We start from the raw sequence: 16,424 nt of genomic DNA on the forward strand, positions 1-16,424 counted from the left end.
CTCCAAGCTCCTGTGATTCCTGTGGGCTGAGTTGCATCCAGACGTGCCTACACACACCTGAGGGTGTTTCTCATGTACAGCCGAGGAACAGAACAGCCACTCTCTGCTGAAAAGAGAAAGGTTGCATTGCTCATCTGTCTTGGGGAAGCAAAGAAAACTTCTCATTGCATAGTGCAGTTTAGTATCTTACAAAGTCTGTGCTTTGCTTCCCTAGCCCCCCATATGAAAAAGGTTTTCTTCCACAAGTATAAAGGTGTATTTTTATTTATTTGTTATTTTTATTTTCCAGAATTCCTTATCGCCGAGATTCCCGAGAACCAAACCACGAAAGCACTACCCATAGACTCTCTTGTATCGCAGTCCCCACGGAAGTTCTTCCTGCGTGCTAAGCAGAAACTGAAGCAGCAGCAAAAAGGTACTTGGTATTGCTCTTAAAATCACTTCCAAAATGTTCTTGACTTCAGGGTTTCTCTTCTCACTTATGATCTGTCGTGTGCTTTGGCAGAGTATCGTTTGGCAGAGTATCATTCTTTGTAGTCTGCGTGCAGTGGAGCGTAGAGGAAGAAGCTCACAAATCTGCCTTTTCTAACCCAGAGATGGCATTAGATTTTATTTAACTATGGATAGGGCTGTCGGCTCCTGACCTTTCAGCTTGATATCGTTTGAGTGCACCATCTCCTCTGACAAGAAAAGCCACCAACCTTCAGGCTCCTTATGGGGTTAATTTCTTTAGAGACTAGGTGTAGCATGAAACTTGGTGGAAAAAATCCTAAACCTCTTATTTGTTGTGTGTTTTTGGGATTGTTTTCTTTCCCTTGTTTGTGAACAATTCTATTTGCTTTTTATATGTTGTTACTTGATAGCAACCCTGTATATGCTTCTGTCCTGTAACTCAGTTTTGAAAATGCAGATCAAAAAAATGAGGAATGCCAAAGTCTTAGTAGTGTTCAGCATCAAAATTGACCTTAATTTGTCTGCACACTCAAAGACTAGTACTTGTAGCTCCCATCAGAGCAGCAACATGGCTACAAGTCCAGATCTTGAAATCTGGAAAGATGAAAATATCTGAAATTTTGGTCTTTGAGATTTTTTTGCTGTACAAGGAGGATTCATTAAAGAAAAGCTGAGAAGAATGGTAAGGGTATACTATGAATAGATTTGGTGTGCGTTAGCTTGGTTTTTGGGAAAAATGGGATGTCTCTAAGCCTTTAACAGGAGGAGTATTGATCTGGTGGAGAGGAAATGCTAGTCTGAACAAATTCAAAGAACAAATTGCTGTTACTGTCAACAACTGAAGCAGGTAGTGCTGTCACAATTGTTGTAGTGCTCATGAACGCAACTTCCCCTTATTAAAAATGGAGCTAACTTTATTAACATATTTTTATGAGTTCTCAAATATCACTAATTTCTTCGTTATTCCCTTTATTTCAACAGCTTCAAGCCCAATCAAGCAGAACATTCCTCCTTCCACAACTACAGAAAAGCCATCAGTCAAATCTACTGTTTCTGAACAGCTCAGGGACGGTATTATAGAGTGTGTGGTCACGGATAAAGATAATCAGTATGATTTCATTGTGGAATCGGTGGATGCTGATGACGAAATGTCTCAAAGTCCAGTGACTAGTTCTGCAAATGTAAACTCGGCCCCTGAGCTTCATCAAGACAGAAGAGGGTTGCAGCCGAGTGGTACACAAGCTGCTCGTGGAGTAGGAAAGACAGTGGAGACTAAGTCTCAAGAGCTCCCACAGTGCTTATGTAGTATTCTGCTCTCTTCTCCCAAAATCCACATTCCTAGGAAGCAAAAGCCAAAAGAAGACTCTGAGGCCCCTTTGGATAAACCTCATACAGATGAAGTTGCTGGCAAAGCAGAGAAAGAGGTGGGAGAACTTAATACTTCAGGGCAACTGATTTCTCCTGTGGTTGCTTGTAGCTCATAGTTGTGATTGATTTATTTATTTATTTATTTTGTATTGGGAGCAGTGAGCACTCAGAACTGAGAATAAACGATCATTTTATTAGACCTTACTAGTAAACACTTTCCCATCCAAAGGGTGGGTTTTGTCCTGTACTCCAGAATGACAGTCTCTGGGGAGGGGGGTGTTGTTTGGTTTTTTTGTATAAAGGAAGGCTTTCAGGTTTAGTATTCACAAGCCACATTATGGGTTGGAGGAATCCTCTATTTGAAGGAGCCTCCTATGTCATCTCTTTAATATATTAATTGCCGTAGGTTGGTATGGTGGACCCGAAACAAATCACTGGCCAGTCCAGCTCCTGGCCAAAGCCAAGAAGGAGAGATCTTCCCTCGCTGTAGGCCAGGGATGGCTCTAACGTTAACTCATTCTGTACAGCTGGTGGGGAGGTAAAAGTCTCAGCTTTCTTACAGAATATTCAAACTTCTGTCAAAGGGAGACAAGAACCTGGTCCTAGGAGTCTCATCTGCAGGTTGTATTTTCTGTTCAATGTGTGCTTGTTCGTATTTACAACTTCCTGAGTAAATGGTGAGGAAAGCGGTGTATTTTGAAGCGTGCCGTGTCCCGCGGTGATTGCCCCAGGGAGCTGTTGGGAGCGTGCCTTCCCAAGGTCTGAGTTGCCTTCAGTCCACGGAGAAAGCCGTCGGATTGTAGTCCTCCTCACGTTAAACAAGTTCATTGTTTCATCCCCCCTTGCTGTTGTCAAGCATGTTTGATATGTTTCCCTGTATTAAAAAAAGTTACCTTTATTATGAGCTTTGATTTACACAAGGAACAGATACGCGTTAATATCAAAGCTTTGTAGCTAAGTAGAAGATGCTAAAAGAGCTGTTGTCGCTGGACACTGCGTCTGAGCCCCGAGTAGGTGCTGGCTGGACACGGCAAGTACCTTTCCCGAGTTGAGGTTAAATCCTTGGTAAGATCTTCTGTGAAGTCAAAGCTGATGGTCAGCAGGTGAACATTGTTAAAGAAAAGAGCTGAAGTGATGAGGAGGAGTAGTGGTAGATTCAGATGTTAAAAAAATCATTTTCCAAGAAGCTCTTGTGTTTTTCACACACGGTTTCCCAAACTGCAACTCCAGTGCAACTGGCTTGCCAGTTATTTCATGCAAAATGAAGGTACTGCAGCTGTGGCAGTAGTTTGCAATATCAGATTTTTTTATACTGTCTAGATTTTAGCAATAATGTAGCTAATGAATACAATTTTATTTTTCATTAATAATGGCTTTTATAAACAGCACCAGAGGACAGGTGTAAGGGGTATGGCAGAGTGTTGGTATTTTTCGTTAGGAACTTTGTGGATTTGCTAGAATTCTTGGCCAATGACTGTCTTCTGAAAGTCAACATCAAATTGCTCAATTTTCTATAATTTAAATGCTTGTGCATTAGACTGCAGCTTGATTATGCTTCACTATTTATGTGTATGATAGTTGTTTTCACTTCTGGTCTGGAGGATGGTGCCTAAATACCCTCTGAAGTTATATTTCTATTTTGCTGATGCTTTGGTGATGTTGCTTAGCTTGGTGTATTTTAAAAATGACTTTTCTTTTCATTTATTTAACAGAAAAATATCTGTCTAACAAGTTGGAGAATTAAAGTGATGGATGGTAACACTGCAATATGTGTCGAAGGAAAACGCAAGTAAGAAAAAGTTTTCTGATGTAAATGCATCCTGACCCCTGTGACAGCGCTTACGGCTCTTACCGTGTTTTTTAATAGTTATCTCTATTCTGGCTGAGCGCACCGATCCTGTTTGCGTCCCGGCTTTGCAGAGTGGCAGAGCTGGTGCCCAGGGGCAGGAGGGGCTGCCCGGCCGGAGGCCGAGGAGGGCTTGTGGAGAAGGAACTGTAGTTGTCCTGGTGGCCGTGGGAGCTACACCTTCGTGGACCTTACTCTGAGCCTTTGGTAGATACAAAGTGACGTTACAGTTTAAACTTCCCTGTGAAGGGAGAAGTGAATTCCTTTGTGTGTGCAAAAGGTAGAGCAGCTACATACAGGAGACTCCTGGTTAAAGAATTATTTTCAAGTCCAGTCCTGAACTGATCGAACAGCTTAGGAGGAATAAAGACAAATGCGTTTGTCTAGTAGATTCCCCAAGACTGGTGCTGACCAGGGGTCTTACAAGCTTCTGCTTCGTTTCATAAAAATTCTATTTTGTGGCTGCTTTAAGCCAATCTTGGTGCAGACTGTTATCAGCTGTATGTCCCTGCCGTGTCACAGGTGATGGCACTGTGCCTCCCACAGCTCATCCACCTGAAAACTGACTCTGTGGGGTTTTTTGGTTATGTTTTTGGTCAGATCGTATTCAAACAGCTAAAAGATCAGGAAGTGTCAGAACACTAAAGCTATTTGACGACATTGTGAAAATACGCCCTTGGAGAAGAGTATTCTACTCTTTTGTAGATAGTAACTACCTAACACAGTTACTTATCTACTGAAAAGTCAGAACCTCGCTCAGCAGTTGCAGTGGAAAGGAAGGAGTTTGGTAAGCTCAGCGAGCAATGTCGGGAGGCCACAGGTTCTGTAGTGGGATTTGTAGTAGGAACTGACATTAGTTTCCATGCCTGTGCCTCTCACTTTGTACCCTTCCTTACCAGCCACACGTTCTCTTGCCATTGGTGTTGGCACGTATCCAATCCGCGGTGGTTCCACATGATCTGTCTGGTTGCTTTACAGCTCTCTGAATTGACCTCTGAATGTTTTGTGACAAGTTATACAGTTGAATGTTTTCACTGTTGTTCTGGGTTTCAGCCCTTAATAATGTTCTGTAGTTTGGTCTGTTGGTTACTGTTGTAAAAGTAAACTTTAAAACATAAAAAAAAATTTTAAAAAGCCAAAATGAAACCCCAAGACTTTGTAGATTTTCTACTTCAATGCTTGGGTCTGCTTTTTAAGTCTCATGGAGAAGTCCCTTAATTTCTTAACAACTCCAGTTTTTGCATGTATGAGGGCTCCTTTTTCAGTTTTCTGGTCTTTAAATAGACAGGTCAGAAGTAAATGTAGTAACCCTGGGGAAAGTATACATTTGACCTGCATAATGGTGCTTCAGTAACTTGCATAATGGTATCTCTGCAATAGTGAGCTGGATTGAGTCCTTCAGTCCATTTTGTTTCTGCAGCCTAATGTTAAGCTGATGTTGTGTGACTAACGTTTGCAGCAGCTGACATGTTCATTTTGCCTCTCTTCCAAGTATTAGACAAGGTCAGAACTGTTCTTTCTTCCAAGAAAAAAGAATACTTAGGACATCCTGCCAGTGTCTATGTCGCTCATAAAATATGTAACGCTGCCAGTCCCAATATTCTAGTTTTAAATTCCTTCTTTTATGAACACAGTATTTCATTTCTGTTCTTCATGTTTTCTGTCTTTTCTTAGAGATAGGAAGGGTCTGCTTTGGCACAGCAATGTGATTACAGAACGCTTGGCAAGCGACCAAGTTAAAACGTTGTCTGGCAGCATCTATGTGCTACAGGGAACTATAGATTCAGCTTCGATGAGAAAAGAAGGTAAGGAGATGATTCTTAATGTAACGTTTCAAACTGAGAAGGGTTTTAGATTCATGATCAAACAGATTGCTGAAACAAACATTTTGCACTCTGCTCTTTGGGCTGAAGGGGTGTTCAGCACATGCTGGCAAGGGACTCCAGCATCAGATTTCTAAACACTATCGAAGATTAGTCGTAGCTGGTGGGTTTAGGGTGCTGCAGTTAGAGAGGGCTTTCAGAGTGTGTGGCTGGCTAACGGGGGTGTTCTTTTAAAGAAACTGGTTTTTGCTAAGATTGCTTTTCTTTAATTTTGATCAACGTTTTTGTCATTGAAACGGTGCTAAGACATTCAAATAGAGTTTGTTTATACACTGTTGAAATTACTCTGATGTTCACATTCTACCTGTGGCTTTATATTCAGTAATTAACAACTGGCTCTGCCACACTACATGGAATTTCTTTTTGGAGACAGACCAGTTCTGGTATCAGTGCTTTTTAATGTACTAAACTGATCCATCTTTAGGGTCTAAGTGGTTACCAAATCCAACAAAGCTTCCTGTTTCAGATTGTTTTGAAGCATGTGCAACTTTTAAGACAATTTAATTTACACACAAAGCTAAAGTTAGGCTAGACTTTATTCCACTCTTCTTGCTTCACATGCATCCTGTCATGCTCACTGGTAAATGTGCTGCCGTGTTAGTGCTTACAGGCAGCTCTGGGAACATAAAGATTATCTGTGGCACAGATGGAAAAAATACTTACCTTAATACAGACATGCCTTGTGTGCATGCTCATGCTCTTTTTAAAGGAGCATCTGTGCACTCTTTGCTCGCTCAGACCGAGCACAAGGCATCCAAAGATGTGTCTGTGGCTTTGATTTCTTCTTGTTTGCAGTACTGGGATGCATTCTGATAAATGCCTGACTTGGCTGCTCTCTGAGTTGATTTTTTTTATTAATCCCTTTGCTAAATGCTCACATCTGGTTTTATCTTAATATTATGAGAAGGACAAGCGGCAGCAAGAGACTTCTGAGCAGGGTGGCTCAGGTACCACAGAGGTTTCCTAAGCCTGAGAGTTAACAGATCGGGCTGGTTCAGTTCCTCTGATCTTCAGACTTAGCACTCGCAGCAAAACGTCGTTCCTTCTTGGCTGCCCCCTCGCCTGCCCTCCCAACACACAAAAAACCCTATCGTAAGTCCAGCGTGGAAAATACCCATAGCGGACTCAATACTGGTGTATGGATCCAAAGAGAAGTTAAAGAAAAGCTGATGCAGGTAGAGAGGAGAACTGCCAGTGGTGCTGGCGGCTGGCGGCAGTGGCACCAGAACTCGTGAATGAAGCTGCATCAGGACAGAACTACTCCCCTGTGGGAAACGTTTGGCTGGTGTGTACCGATACTCCGCGTGACTCTTGAAGCACTGGAAACACCTCCAATCTTTTCTTCAGTCCATGTAAAGAATGAACCAAAGGAAATGCTAGTCCTGTAGCGCTTCACAGGAGCTGAAAGGATGAAATAACTGGTGTGTGACACCTTCAGTACCTGTGGGCCTGAGAGGTGACTGGCACAAAGCTTTTTAAGAAAGCTGTTTCCCGAGTCCCTTGAAACAGGAATGTGGAGTCTGCTGTTCCCATGACATAAACCAAGGGAAGCTGTAGTAATGGGTGGGACTGGTGGCTGGGCAGGCAGTGAGGTGCGGGAGAAGGCATCTACGAAGTAGTGCCTCACAGGACTCCTGTGGTGGGGCCCCTTGGCTTGGGGCTGCTAGAAGAGCTCTTGGGAAGACAGTAAGAATGCCAAGCACTTGTGTGACAAAGAGGAGGAGCTTCTGTGGGTTTAAATAACAAACAAGAGGAATAAAAAGAATCCCATAATGATGGGGATGGTTGAGCAGATCCGTAAACTTTGGAGAAAAGAACGTGAGCTGGTAAGCAGCCGCTGTGGTCTGTCTGACATCACTAAGTTGTGTCAGGACGGTGAGGGTGAGCGAGTGCCAGCCACGAAGCATGTTGTAAGAGCTTCAGAGTGGGTGTTAAAATAATGAAATTTGGTCTTGATAAATGTAAAATGATGCCTGCGGTGGTAGGGGAAAGCATATTGTTACAGGTATCACAGAATTGTTTCATAGTTTGGTTTGGGAAGGACCTTTAAAGATCATCTGGTCCTACCCCTATGTGATAGTTCAAGATGATCCGTGACTGTAAGGCTCAGTTCACTGCAAAAGCTGAGGAACAAGGTGTGGGGTGTTTGGGAGATGGCTCTCTTCAGAGGACAGCTTACCGCTCACTGGCAGTTAAACAATCTGAGCAGTGAAAAGACTATTGGCTGTGAAACCTCTGATGCAGGAACATCTTGAAAACCGAGTACGGCTCCACATCTTTCCTTCCTCCTCCCCACAGAAACCCCAACAACTTACCCTCAAAAAGAAGGCAGAAGAAGTAGGAGGTGTGTGGAGGAGAATAACGTGTTTGAACTTAAAAAAATGGCTTTCACAGGGCAAAGGATTAACTAAGCTAAGAGTTTGGGGCCTGAAAAACAGGAAACCGGGGAGGAAGCATGGAAGAGGTTAATGAAATAACAACGGGGAGGGAGATGGTCAATAAAGATCAATTGTGTGTGGTCTCTTGCAGTAACAGAATAAAGGAAATACAAAACACCTTGTAGAGGGCAAATAAATCTTTTTCCTTGCTGTGTGCATCTCCTTTGTGGACATCCTTGCACAAGATCTTGCAGATGCTGAAGTTTTACGTGAGCCCCACTGGACACTGAGCAACTTCCTGGAAGACGATTTCCTTTAGGGATTTTAATTACATAGAAATCGGTGCCGATTTCTCCATTGGAGTTCAGGAGGTCACTTGGAGAGAATATTCCTGTATCGCTGCCGTGCTTCTGCTCTCTGCTTTGGCCTCTGCTGTTGGTATCCTTTCCCTGGCCGGGGCTAGCTGGGCCTTTGGTTGTACTCCAAACAAACTACCAAAAGAATGCCTTTCTTGTGTCCCAGCCTTGCTGGAGGAGCTCAGTTCCTGGAACTCTCTGTGCATGCTGACACTATCGGCCTTTCAGCTCCCAAGAATAACAGTTCATGGATGTGATTTCTTTTTTGTTGTAGTTTTATTTTATTCTTCCTCTTGATGGGAAGGTGCATGGCAGCATCCACGAGAGCGTCCAATGTTTTACCCAAAGGCTGGAGCTCAAGTGATGCTTCTTCTTCTCTGTTGCAGCAAAGGGTTACACTATACCTTTGCATCAACATGTTTTTAAGGTTGTTTTCCAGTTTCAAAGACAAAACCAGAGTTGTTCTCCTGTATCTATACTACCCAAAGAACTTCCCAGGTTATTGCTGCTACATACTTTGCACCTGATCCTGGTGCAGTGGTTCTCTGTTGAAGCCTCACGAGCAGTCTCTGTGCACTTGCTTCTGTAGCAAAGCAAATTAAAGTTTCCTTCCAACTGGAGTTGCCTCGATATCATCAGTCCCAAACACCTTAGGTTTAACTGGAACCCCAAATCCTCAGGCTCCCTGTGGGACTCGTGGCACTCTGCAGAGGCCACACACCAGCCCAGCGAGACGAACAGGGGAAAGCTCGTGCTCCTGGGCCCCAGAAACTGAGAGTGCTGTCTCCAGGGCCTGACTCCTGTAATTAATGACCCCCTTGGGTGACTTCTCTGCAGCCTGATATTCCCTTAAACCAGGGAAACCTGTGTCTCGTTAGTTTTAAAGATGTGCTGAGCTTCTGAGGTACTTACAGAGCTGTGATTGTGCTGGATATTATTTCTGCTCTTTCTGATTAGAAGTATTGCTCGGCTACTGCTAATGCCACTTTTGTTTCAAACAGGATTTCCCTACCGCTTCATCAAAAGATTTACATACGGGTTTTCCAAAAAGTGGAAGGAATACGTTGAGGAGTTTCTTGAGGACAGAAGAAGGTAATTCCTCTGGAGGTTCTGTTTCACTGCAGTGCTCTCTTAATTATTTATTGAGATTTTGCTTTTTAAGAATACCATACTAGAGATTGTGGATGTGTGCATGAAGCCCACATTCCAGGCAAACCTTGTCACTCCTTGGGAAGGATGCCCTTTTGCTGTTCTTTGTTAAACTGGTTTGGTTTTGCTCCGCTGATTTACGTTTCCTGGGAGTAAACAGAAGCAAAGGGCTTCCCCGGTTTAGTGGCTCGCACGGTGTCTGTGTGGGTTTTTCCCAGGACGAGGAGAAATGCAGGTTTTGTGTAAGCTAATGTGTTGTTAAAGGACAACTGCCTCAAGTGTTTATTATTTCTTTTCTTAAACTCCAAATCGTTAGGAAAGAAGAAAAACAAAATAGTGGTGAGGCTGAAGAGAGCGACTCGGTAGTGGGTACGGACGTGTTGAAAAATACAGAATATTCAGCAAGAGGTGTGAAGAAATCTGAAATCAGAAACACCACCTATGAAGTATCACCGAGGAACGATGAGGATGCTTGTGGGTATCTAATGGACCTTCAGAAAAAACAAGTTGTTTGTGGTTGGTTTGTTTTTTTTTTTCCGAGAGCTGCTTTCCCCAGCAAAAGGTATCGAATATCTGTGCAGTTCATATCTTGGTAATTAGGCTGTGTGGAAAAGGTAACAAACGAGTTGGTTGGGGGGGTTGTTGGTGCTGGACTGCAAGGATCAAGAGCATGGACTAGTTTCTATGGTTTTGGTTCCCTGATGCGCGACAGCACAAGAGTTGAGGGTGCCCTGAGGTGAGCCTGGGAGAGAAGCAGGAGGCTGCTGTGGAGTCAGAGCTGTTTATTCTGACAGCACGCTCCGCTTGATTGTTCCTCCAGAGGAAATGACCGTAAAGCCACAACCTCTAGTGATCAACCCAGGTGTAGGGGTTTTGCCTCATAATGCACTCCCAGCTTTGTGAGAGTTGTAATAGCTTTGGGTTTTAACTTTGACTTTTTTAATGTCCTGTCATAGCTTCTGACAAGGCTTTGGCCACACATCACTGTACTGTTTGTTAATGTTCTAATCAGATTTTCTTGCTAACACCATAAAAGCTGTTTTACGTTTTTCTCTCGTTACTTGGGATTTGTGTGATGTGACTTTTCTTTACTGTTCTGCTTCCCTATATGACTGTGACAGCATTTGTCTTCTAACCAAAGCAAAAAGGTGACACAGTAAATTTTACAACTTGTGAAGCATACTAAGGTATGCTTTTTGAAGAATGACATAGCATTGTAATAAGTTTATTATTTTCCAGGTAGTCGGTGCAGGTAAGCTGCTCTGAGCACTAATTCTGCTCCTGCGCTTGTGAAGTCTGCAGTGGTGAATCTTCAATACAGCGGTTGGGACAAAAATGCATTTCGTGTTTTCTCTCGTAGATACAACACCGAAGCACTGCTCCATAGAGAACGACTCGAGCAGAGTTTACACTCGTAGCGGCCGTCTCGTTAAACCACCACTAAGTTTCTGGTGTGGGCAGCGGGAGTTTGTTGATCAGAATCTAAACGTTACTATAGAAAAAGGTGGAACAGATTACCTGACCATGGTAAGGTTCTTCTGCGCGTTGTTACTTCAGCATATCTTAAATAAAATGAACGAGCTTGACTAGGGATCCCACAGAATAAGTACCTGAAGAGTCAGCACGTCTTGAAAACATTAAGACTATTTTTTTTGTTATGAAGTGGTTTTATAATCTCTGTATTACCAGATGGTTGGTTGTTGTTGCTAGTAAAATAGGGACAATGGGAAATTACTTCTGGAAAAGTAACTGGGGTGGGGTTGTTGTGAAAGAATGTGTTTGTGTTAACACCTGTGTCCCTTAAATGGTGTTCAGCAGACACCTGTTGATGGAGGTGACTGGTAAACCTACCAATCCTGTAAACGTTTTGGTTTTTTCGGAGCTGGCATCGGTAGGCTTGCTATGTAATCTCTTGCAGAAGTTTAGATTAAATTGTTTTATTTTGAAGATGTTTAGTAATGAAAAATCAAAAAAACCTGCCAGTTCCATTTCTAAGAAGAAAGGAAAGGAAGAAATGAAGACATCTGAAGAAGCACCAAAAACAGAGAGTAAAGGTAAAAAAAATATTCCTTTTTTTAAGTTATTGACTGGAATCAGTGGGATTATGAGTTGAGTGCCAGAGCAGCATGGTGATGTCCTGCTAATGCAGAGAAATTTTTTAAATCTTTTAATGATTGATTGCTGTTTCCATGAAAATCTATGAGACTAGCATTAATGCAGAGTTTTACAGCTCCAGATACAAACTAGCCTTGTAAATCACTTCCTTATTTACATAATGGGAAATTTCTCCTGGAAAGGAGGCAAACTTTCTCCTGGAAATTGAAGAGAAATGATTATGATTTTTATTATTTTTTTTAAGTTTCTGTACTTCAGCTCTCAGCACAGCTGTTATGTGTGACTTGGGAGAGCCTGAAGAGAAGCGGAGTTTGCCAGGCCAGAGACTGGTGGTCTGGCTTCACTTCCTGAGCTGGATGAATTCAAATGAATGAAACGCCTATGGAGGCAAAAAAAAAAAGTGTATTCACAGTTTTTTAACCCTTTGTTTTTGATAAAATTTGGAAATAATAAGAGCTTGGAAATAATATAAAATATGAAGCAAAGGTTTCTTTTTTAAACCACTCGTAATGTTTTCTGCAGAAAAGCTCTTTGCAGCACAAGTCCGTGCTCGTTCAGCTGCAGCCATAGCATTTCAGCAACGTTTTCTGTGTGCGATTTTATTCTCACATTCCCTTTTGGAACCTCGATACTCCTAATTCTTTCAGCTGCCTGGAATCAGTCTTTCCCAGGAGTGCACTGGGCAGGGGCAGGACGTCCTTGCTGACCCAAAGGACACTCTTGGAATTAATTCAGTGCTCGAGGCTGGTTTTGTGCTCTGGGGTTGTTGTGAGTCATGTGTAAATGGATTTTTCTCTGCTTCTTGAGCACCACGCAGAGGAACGGCCAGCATGCTGGCTGGCTGAGTCTTGTAGCCTCCTGCTCCTGAAGAAATTAATCCCGCTGGCACACGTTTAGATTAGACATTAGGAAAAAGCTCTTTATGATGAGGGTAGTGAGACCCTGGCATAGGTTGCCCGGAGCAGCTGTGGCAGCCCCTCCCTGGCAGTGCCCAAGGCCAGGTTGGACGGGGCTTGGAGCAGCCTGGGATGGTGGGAGGTGTCCCTGCCCAGGGCAGGGGGTTGGAACGAGATGGGCTTGAAGGTCCCTTCCAACCCAAACCACTCTGTGAAATCCCCAGGAGTGTATGTGTGAGGCCTTCATGGAATCATGGAATGGCTTAGGTTGGAAGGGACCTTAGAGGTCATCTAATCCAACCTCCCTAATCCTTCCGAGATACATGTATGGGAGAGGAGGTGTCGCCACCTCGGGAAGCTTCATTAGGTGCTGGTTTCACTCGGTCATGTTTGGTAAAGTCACGCCCGCCCCGTAGCAGCAGGAACGAGTTTGCAGTTCCCTGCCAGGCAGGTCGCTGGGAGCAGGTCAGAGATCACCTGTCCTACGTGTCCCCTAAACGGGGAAGGGGCGGGCAGAGCTCCATGAAGTGTTTCCTAACATCACCAACTCCGCACGTAAATGTCATTTTACTGTTTTTTGGAGGGAAGCAGTGTTTAGTTTATTTTTGTGTGCCAGTGTGACCATTCAATGCACCATCTCCTTGTCCTGAAGAACTCCAGTGTTCTGTTCATGGTTGGGAGGCTCCTGGGGGATGCGGGAGGTGCTGCTTGGCTCTGCCTTCTGCTTTGTAGAAGAGAAAGGAGTTCCCAGGTCTTAACGAGCGTGGGACGCAGTGCATCCAGCAGAGGGCTGGTCCTTGCTTCTCTGAGAACACTATCGTGGTTGATGATGTTACACTGATACTGTCTCTTTCAGGGAAAAGGAATGAAAAAGGAGTAAGTTCCAAAAGCAAAGGCAAGTCTGCTGGAAAGAAGGCCAGGCACTTCGTGTCAGATGATGAGGAAAGTGATGATGTAATGCGTAGTACGAAAATTAAACCACAGCTCTCCATTATGCTGACTCCATTAAACCCTGGAGTACAGAGCAAAACCAGCAGAATCCCAGGAATGACACAGGAAAAGAGAGAACTGCCACTGTACCAGTACTCCTTACGGTCAGCCAAACAGCTTCTTCCAGACAAGTGTCTAAAGCAAGGATTGTCAAGTAAAGAAGAGGAAGAGGAATCCAGCAGAGATAGCCCGCTGTCCATCAAAAGGAAAAAGAAACCTTTATCAAGGCAAAAGATTCAAAATTTGAAATCTTCCTCGAGCCGTAAATGTTTCCAGGATGATGCAAACAAGGTGTCGTGTGAGCAAGGGGCAACAGGACGCTCGGCCGCCACCCACGCTGCACCACTGAGGCCAGGTGTGCCGCAACCCATCGGCCCTTCCGATTTACCTGGAGGAAAAACACCCTCTAGTGAGTCCAGCCCTGCCCAGCTGCCTGCCAAGGCACGGAGGACGAGAGGCAGAACCAACCTTCCGATGTATTTGCTCGACTCTTGCACCGAACCCGAAACCAGTGAAGCGGAATTTCAGATCAAAGAAAAGAAAGCAAAATTACCTGCCAGGAAACCCAATTGTGAGGTTTCTAATACTGCCAAGTCTTCGGCAGCAAAATTGAGAGAACTTGAGAGGGAAAAGGTGCAGAAATCTCTGGAGCTTTTTCCAAGGCCAACCTTCCGATGTATTTGCTCGACTCTTGCACCGAACCCGAAACCAGTGAAGCGGAATTTCAGATCAAAGAAAAGAAAGCAAAATTACCTGCCAGGAAACCCAATTGTGAGGTTTCTAATACTGCCAAGTCTTCGGCAGCAAAATTGAGAGAACTTGAGAGGGAAAAGGTGCAGAAATCTCTGGAGCTTTTTCCAAGGGCAGCCGATGGCTGGTCTGAAAAGGAATTGCAGAAGCTCTACAGGCAAGTGGCTGCCCTGTCTCGCCAGGGCAAAGCAAAAAACTGGGGAGGGGTGAGCTACGGGGGGGGTCGGGTGGTCTGGAGCCACGGCCTTCAGATTCAGTCTCCTTCATGTCATTGTAAACATTTCCCTTGTATTCTGATTCCCTCTTGAAAATGAAGCTTGCTAACAAAACACAAAAAATGGTTAAATAACGGGGAGACACTTCAGAAAGGGAGGTTTTATAAATGTGAGCCTAGGGCAGCCCCTGCTCCCGTCACCAGTGTCGAGAGGAATTACAGGTATTAGGCAACGTTTTGTGAATCTATTCCTGTTTTTTCGAAAACTAAAAAGTGGTAAATGAGTAAAATTGAGTAGGCCTACAGGTCAAAATATTCATATTTACAAATTATTAAGTCAGATATATACGTAAGTACAGATATATTCAGATATATGTTCTCTCCCCTAATAGAGTAAAACATTTAACATGACATGCGTACATCCTGATGTTTTGTAAAGGAGGCCTTAACTGCAAGAATGTTTAATAAGCACGTTGTCCAATTACATCAGCAAACGACTGGGCGGTGTTTAATGCATACATTAAGTAACAAAAGAACCGTGTCTGGGTTTGTTTCTTTTAGATGAGAAATTGGAAAGGGCACGGGCTCATGTCTTGGGCGGCGGGGGGTGGAACTGGCTACTGATAAGAAGCTTATCTTGTACCGGAGCTCTCGGCTTCGATGGTTTAAATGAAGGAGAGTGTTGTGAAGCGCTGCGGGTGCCGGGCCCGGCGTCGTGATGGCAGCTCTGGTGTCATTCTCTCGGCAGGGCCGTGGCGTCGCTGCCGAAGCAAAGGAATGGCTTCTGGGTGGAGGTGGCCATGGCCGTGGGCTCGCGCTCGGCAGAGGAATGCCAGCAGAAGTACACGGAGGAACAGCAGGCGAAAGGCTCCAAAGCACCCACCAAGGCGACCGCCCCTTCGGGAAAACCCAAGCCTGCCAACTTGACTCTGGGTGTTTTGTTGTCTTTGAATCATTTTAAACAGTTTTTGTTACGTAGCGATTCCACAGAGACAAAACTGCATGCGAGGGTCTAGTAGCAAAGGAGGTTCTCTTCTGTAGTATAACCGTTGTTGCAGAGCTTGGAGGGTGCCAAGGATGACCAAAGTAATGAGAAAGGGTATTGTTAGTTTTCTAGTTCTTGGCATGATGGGAGAACTTAAACTGGTCTTGCCAGCTGTCCCTCAGGATAGCTCTTTGTGTCTTGGAGGCTCCTGGAGGTCTAATCAGTAACAAACTGCCTGTAGAGCTGTCTCTCCAGAGAGCATACGGGTGCTATATAAGCCTCTAGGGGGGAGCTTAAAATCTAGGTGGAAATTCTTTTTGAAAGTGTAAATTGTGTAAGAGCTCAGAGAGTCACCCCGAAGCAATAAGGCGTTTCCACAGAAGAAGGAGCGGACTCCCTAAGCATTGATTGCAGTTCGTAAATGATCAAACTGTGCTAAATCACCGATGGCTTAGAACAATTAATCTTTTGATTCCTGCAGGTAAGAAAGAGCCAGTGACAATCACTGCCAAAGTGGGAACCTTCAAAAGGAAGCAGCAGATGAGGGATTTCTTGGACCATTTGCCGAAGGACAACCATGACGATATTTTCACTGCGACGCCCTTTCAGAATCAAAGAGTCAAGGTAAGTCTGGGCAAGCGGCATGTATACATGTGCGCTTCTCCCGTTGGTATTTCAGGTGGGTGTTATGAGTCTGCTCCATAAATAAAATCCTGTGGATTTGGGGAGGAAGAGGCCTATTTCCCCGGTTTGTTACTGCAACCCTTGGAGTGCCAGCAGCGGGAACGTGCAGCCCGTGGCCTCTGCAGAGCAGTGCTCCTGCTGCATGGGGCTGCAAAACTAGCTTCACCTGGGCTGAAGCGCAATTACACTCTCTAGATGTTTGTTAAAATTCTGTTTGCGTTTGTAAAGACAAAGCCACTCGTTTATGGAGAGAACTATTTATTTCTTTCACCCCCTGCAAAGCGTTTTCCATGTATATGGGTTTTGAAGTATATATGGCACCAAGGCAGATATGGGGATGTCCTGCTGGAAAGCAGC

The 16,424-nt window shown here is 44.2% G+C and overlaps 1 protein-coding gene across 1 annotated transcript; it reads left to right on the forward strand.

Moving 5' to 3' along the window:
• Positions 1-289: 289 nt before the first annotated feature.
• MIS18BP1 (MIS18 binding protein 1) lies at positions 290-16,007 on the forward strand (the record flags this gene model as incomplete). Its single annotated transcript, XM_009867392.1, has 13 exons — positions 290-415; positions 734-742; positions 1,435-1,877; positions 3,534-3,610; positions 5,342-5,472; positions 9,286-9,376; positions 9,750-9,907; positions 10,794-10,960; positions 11,382-11,487; positions 13,301-14,010; positions 14,211-14,341; positions 15,147-15,331; positions 15,865-16,007. Coding segments are annotated over 13 exons (2,477 nt in total), but the record flags the coding sequence as incomplete, so codon positions are not given.
• Between the last annotated feature and the right edge of the window lie 417 nt (positions 16,008-16,424).

This window comes from Apaloderma vittatum, unplaced genomic scaffold (assembly GCF_000703405.1).
Source record: "Apaloderma vittatum isolate BGI_N311 unplaced genomic scaffold, ASM70340v1 scaffold6024, whole genome shotgun sequence".
In the NCBI taxonomy this organism is placed as follows: domain Eukaryota; kingdom Metazoa; phylum Chordata; class Aves; order Trogoniformes; family Trogonidae; genus Apaloderma; species Apaloderma vittatum.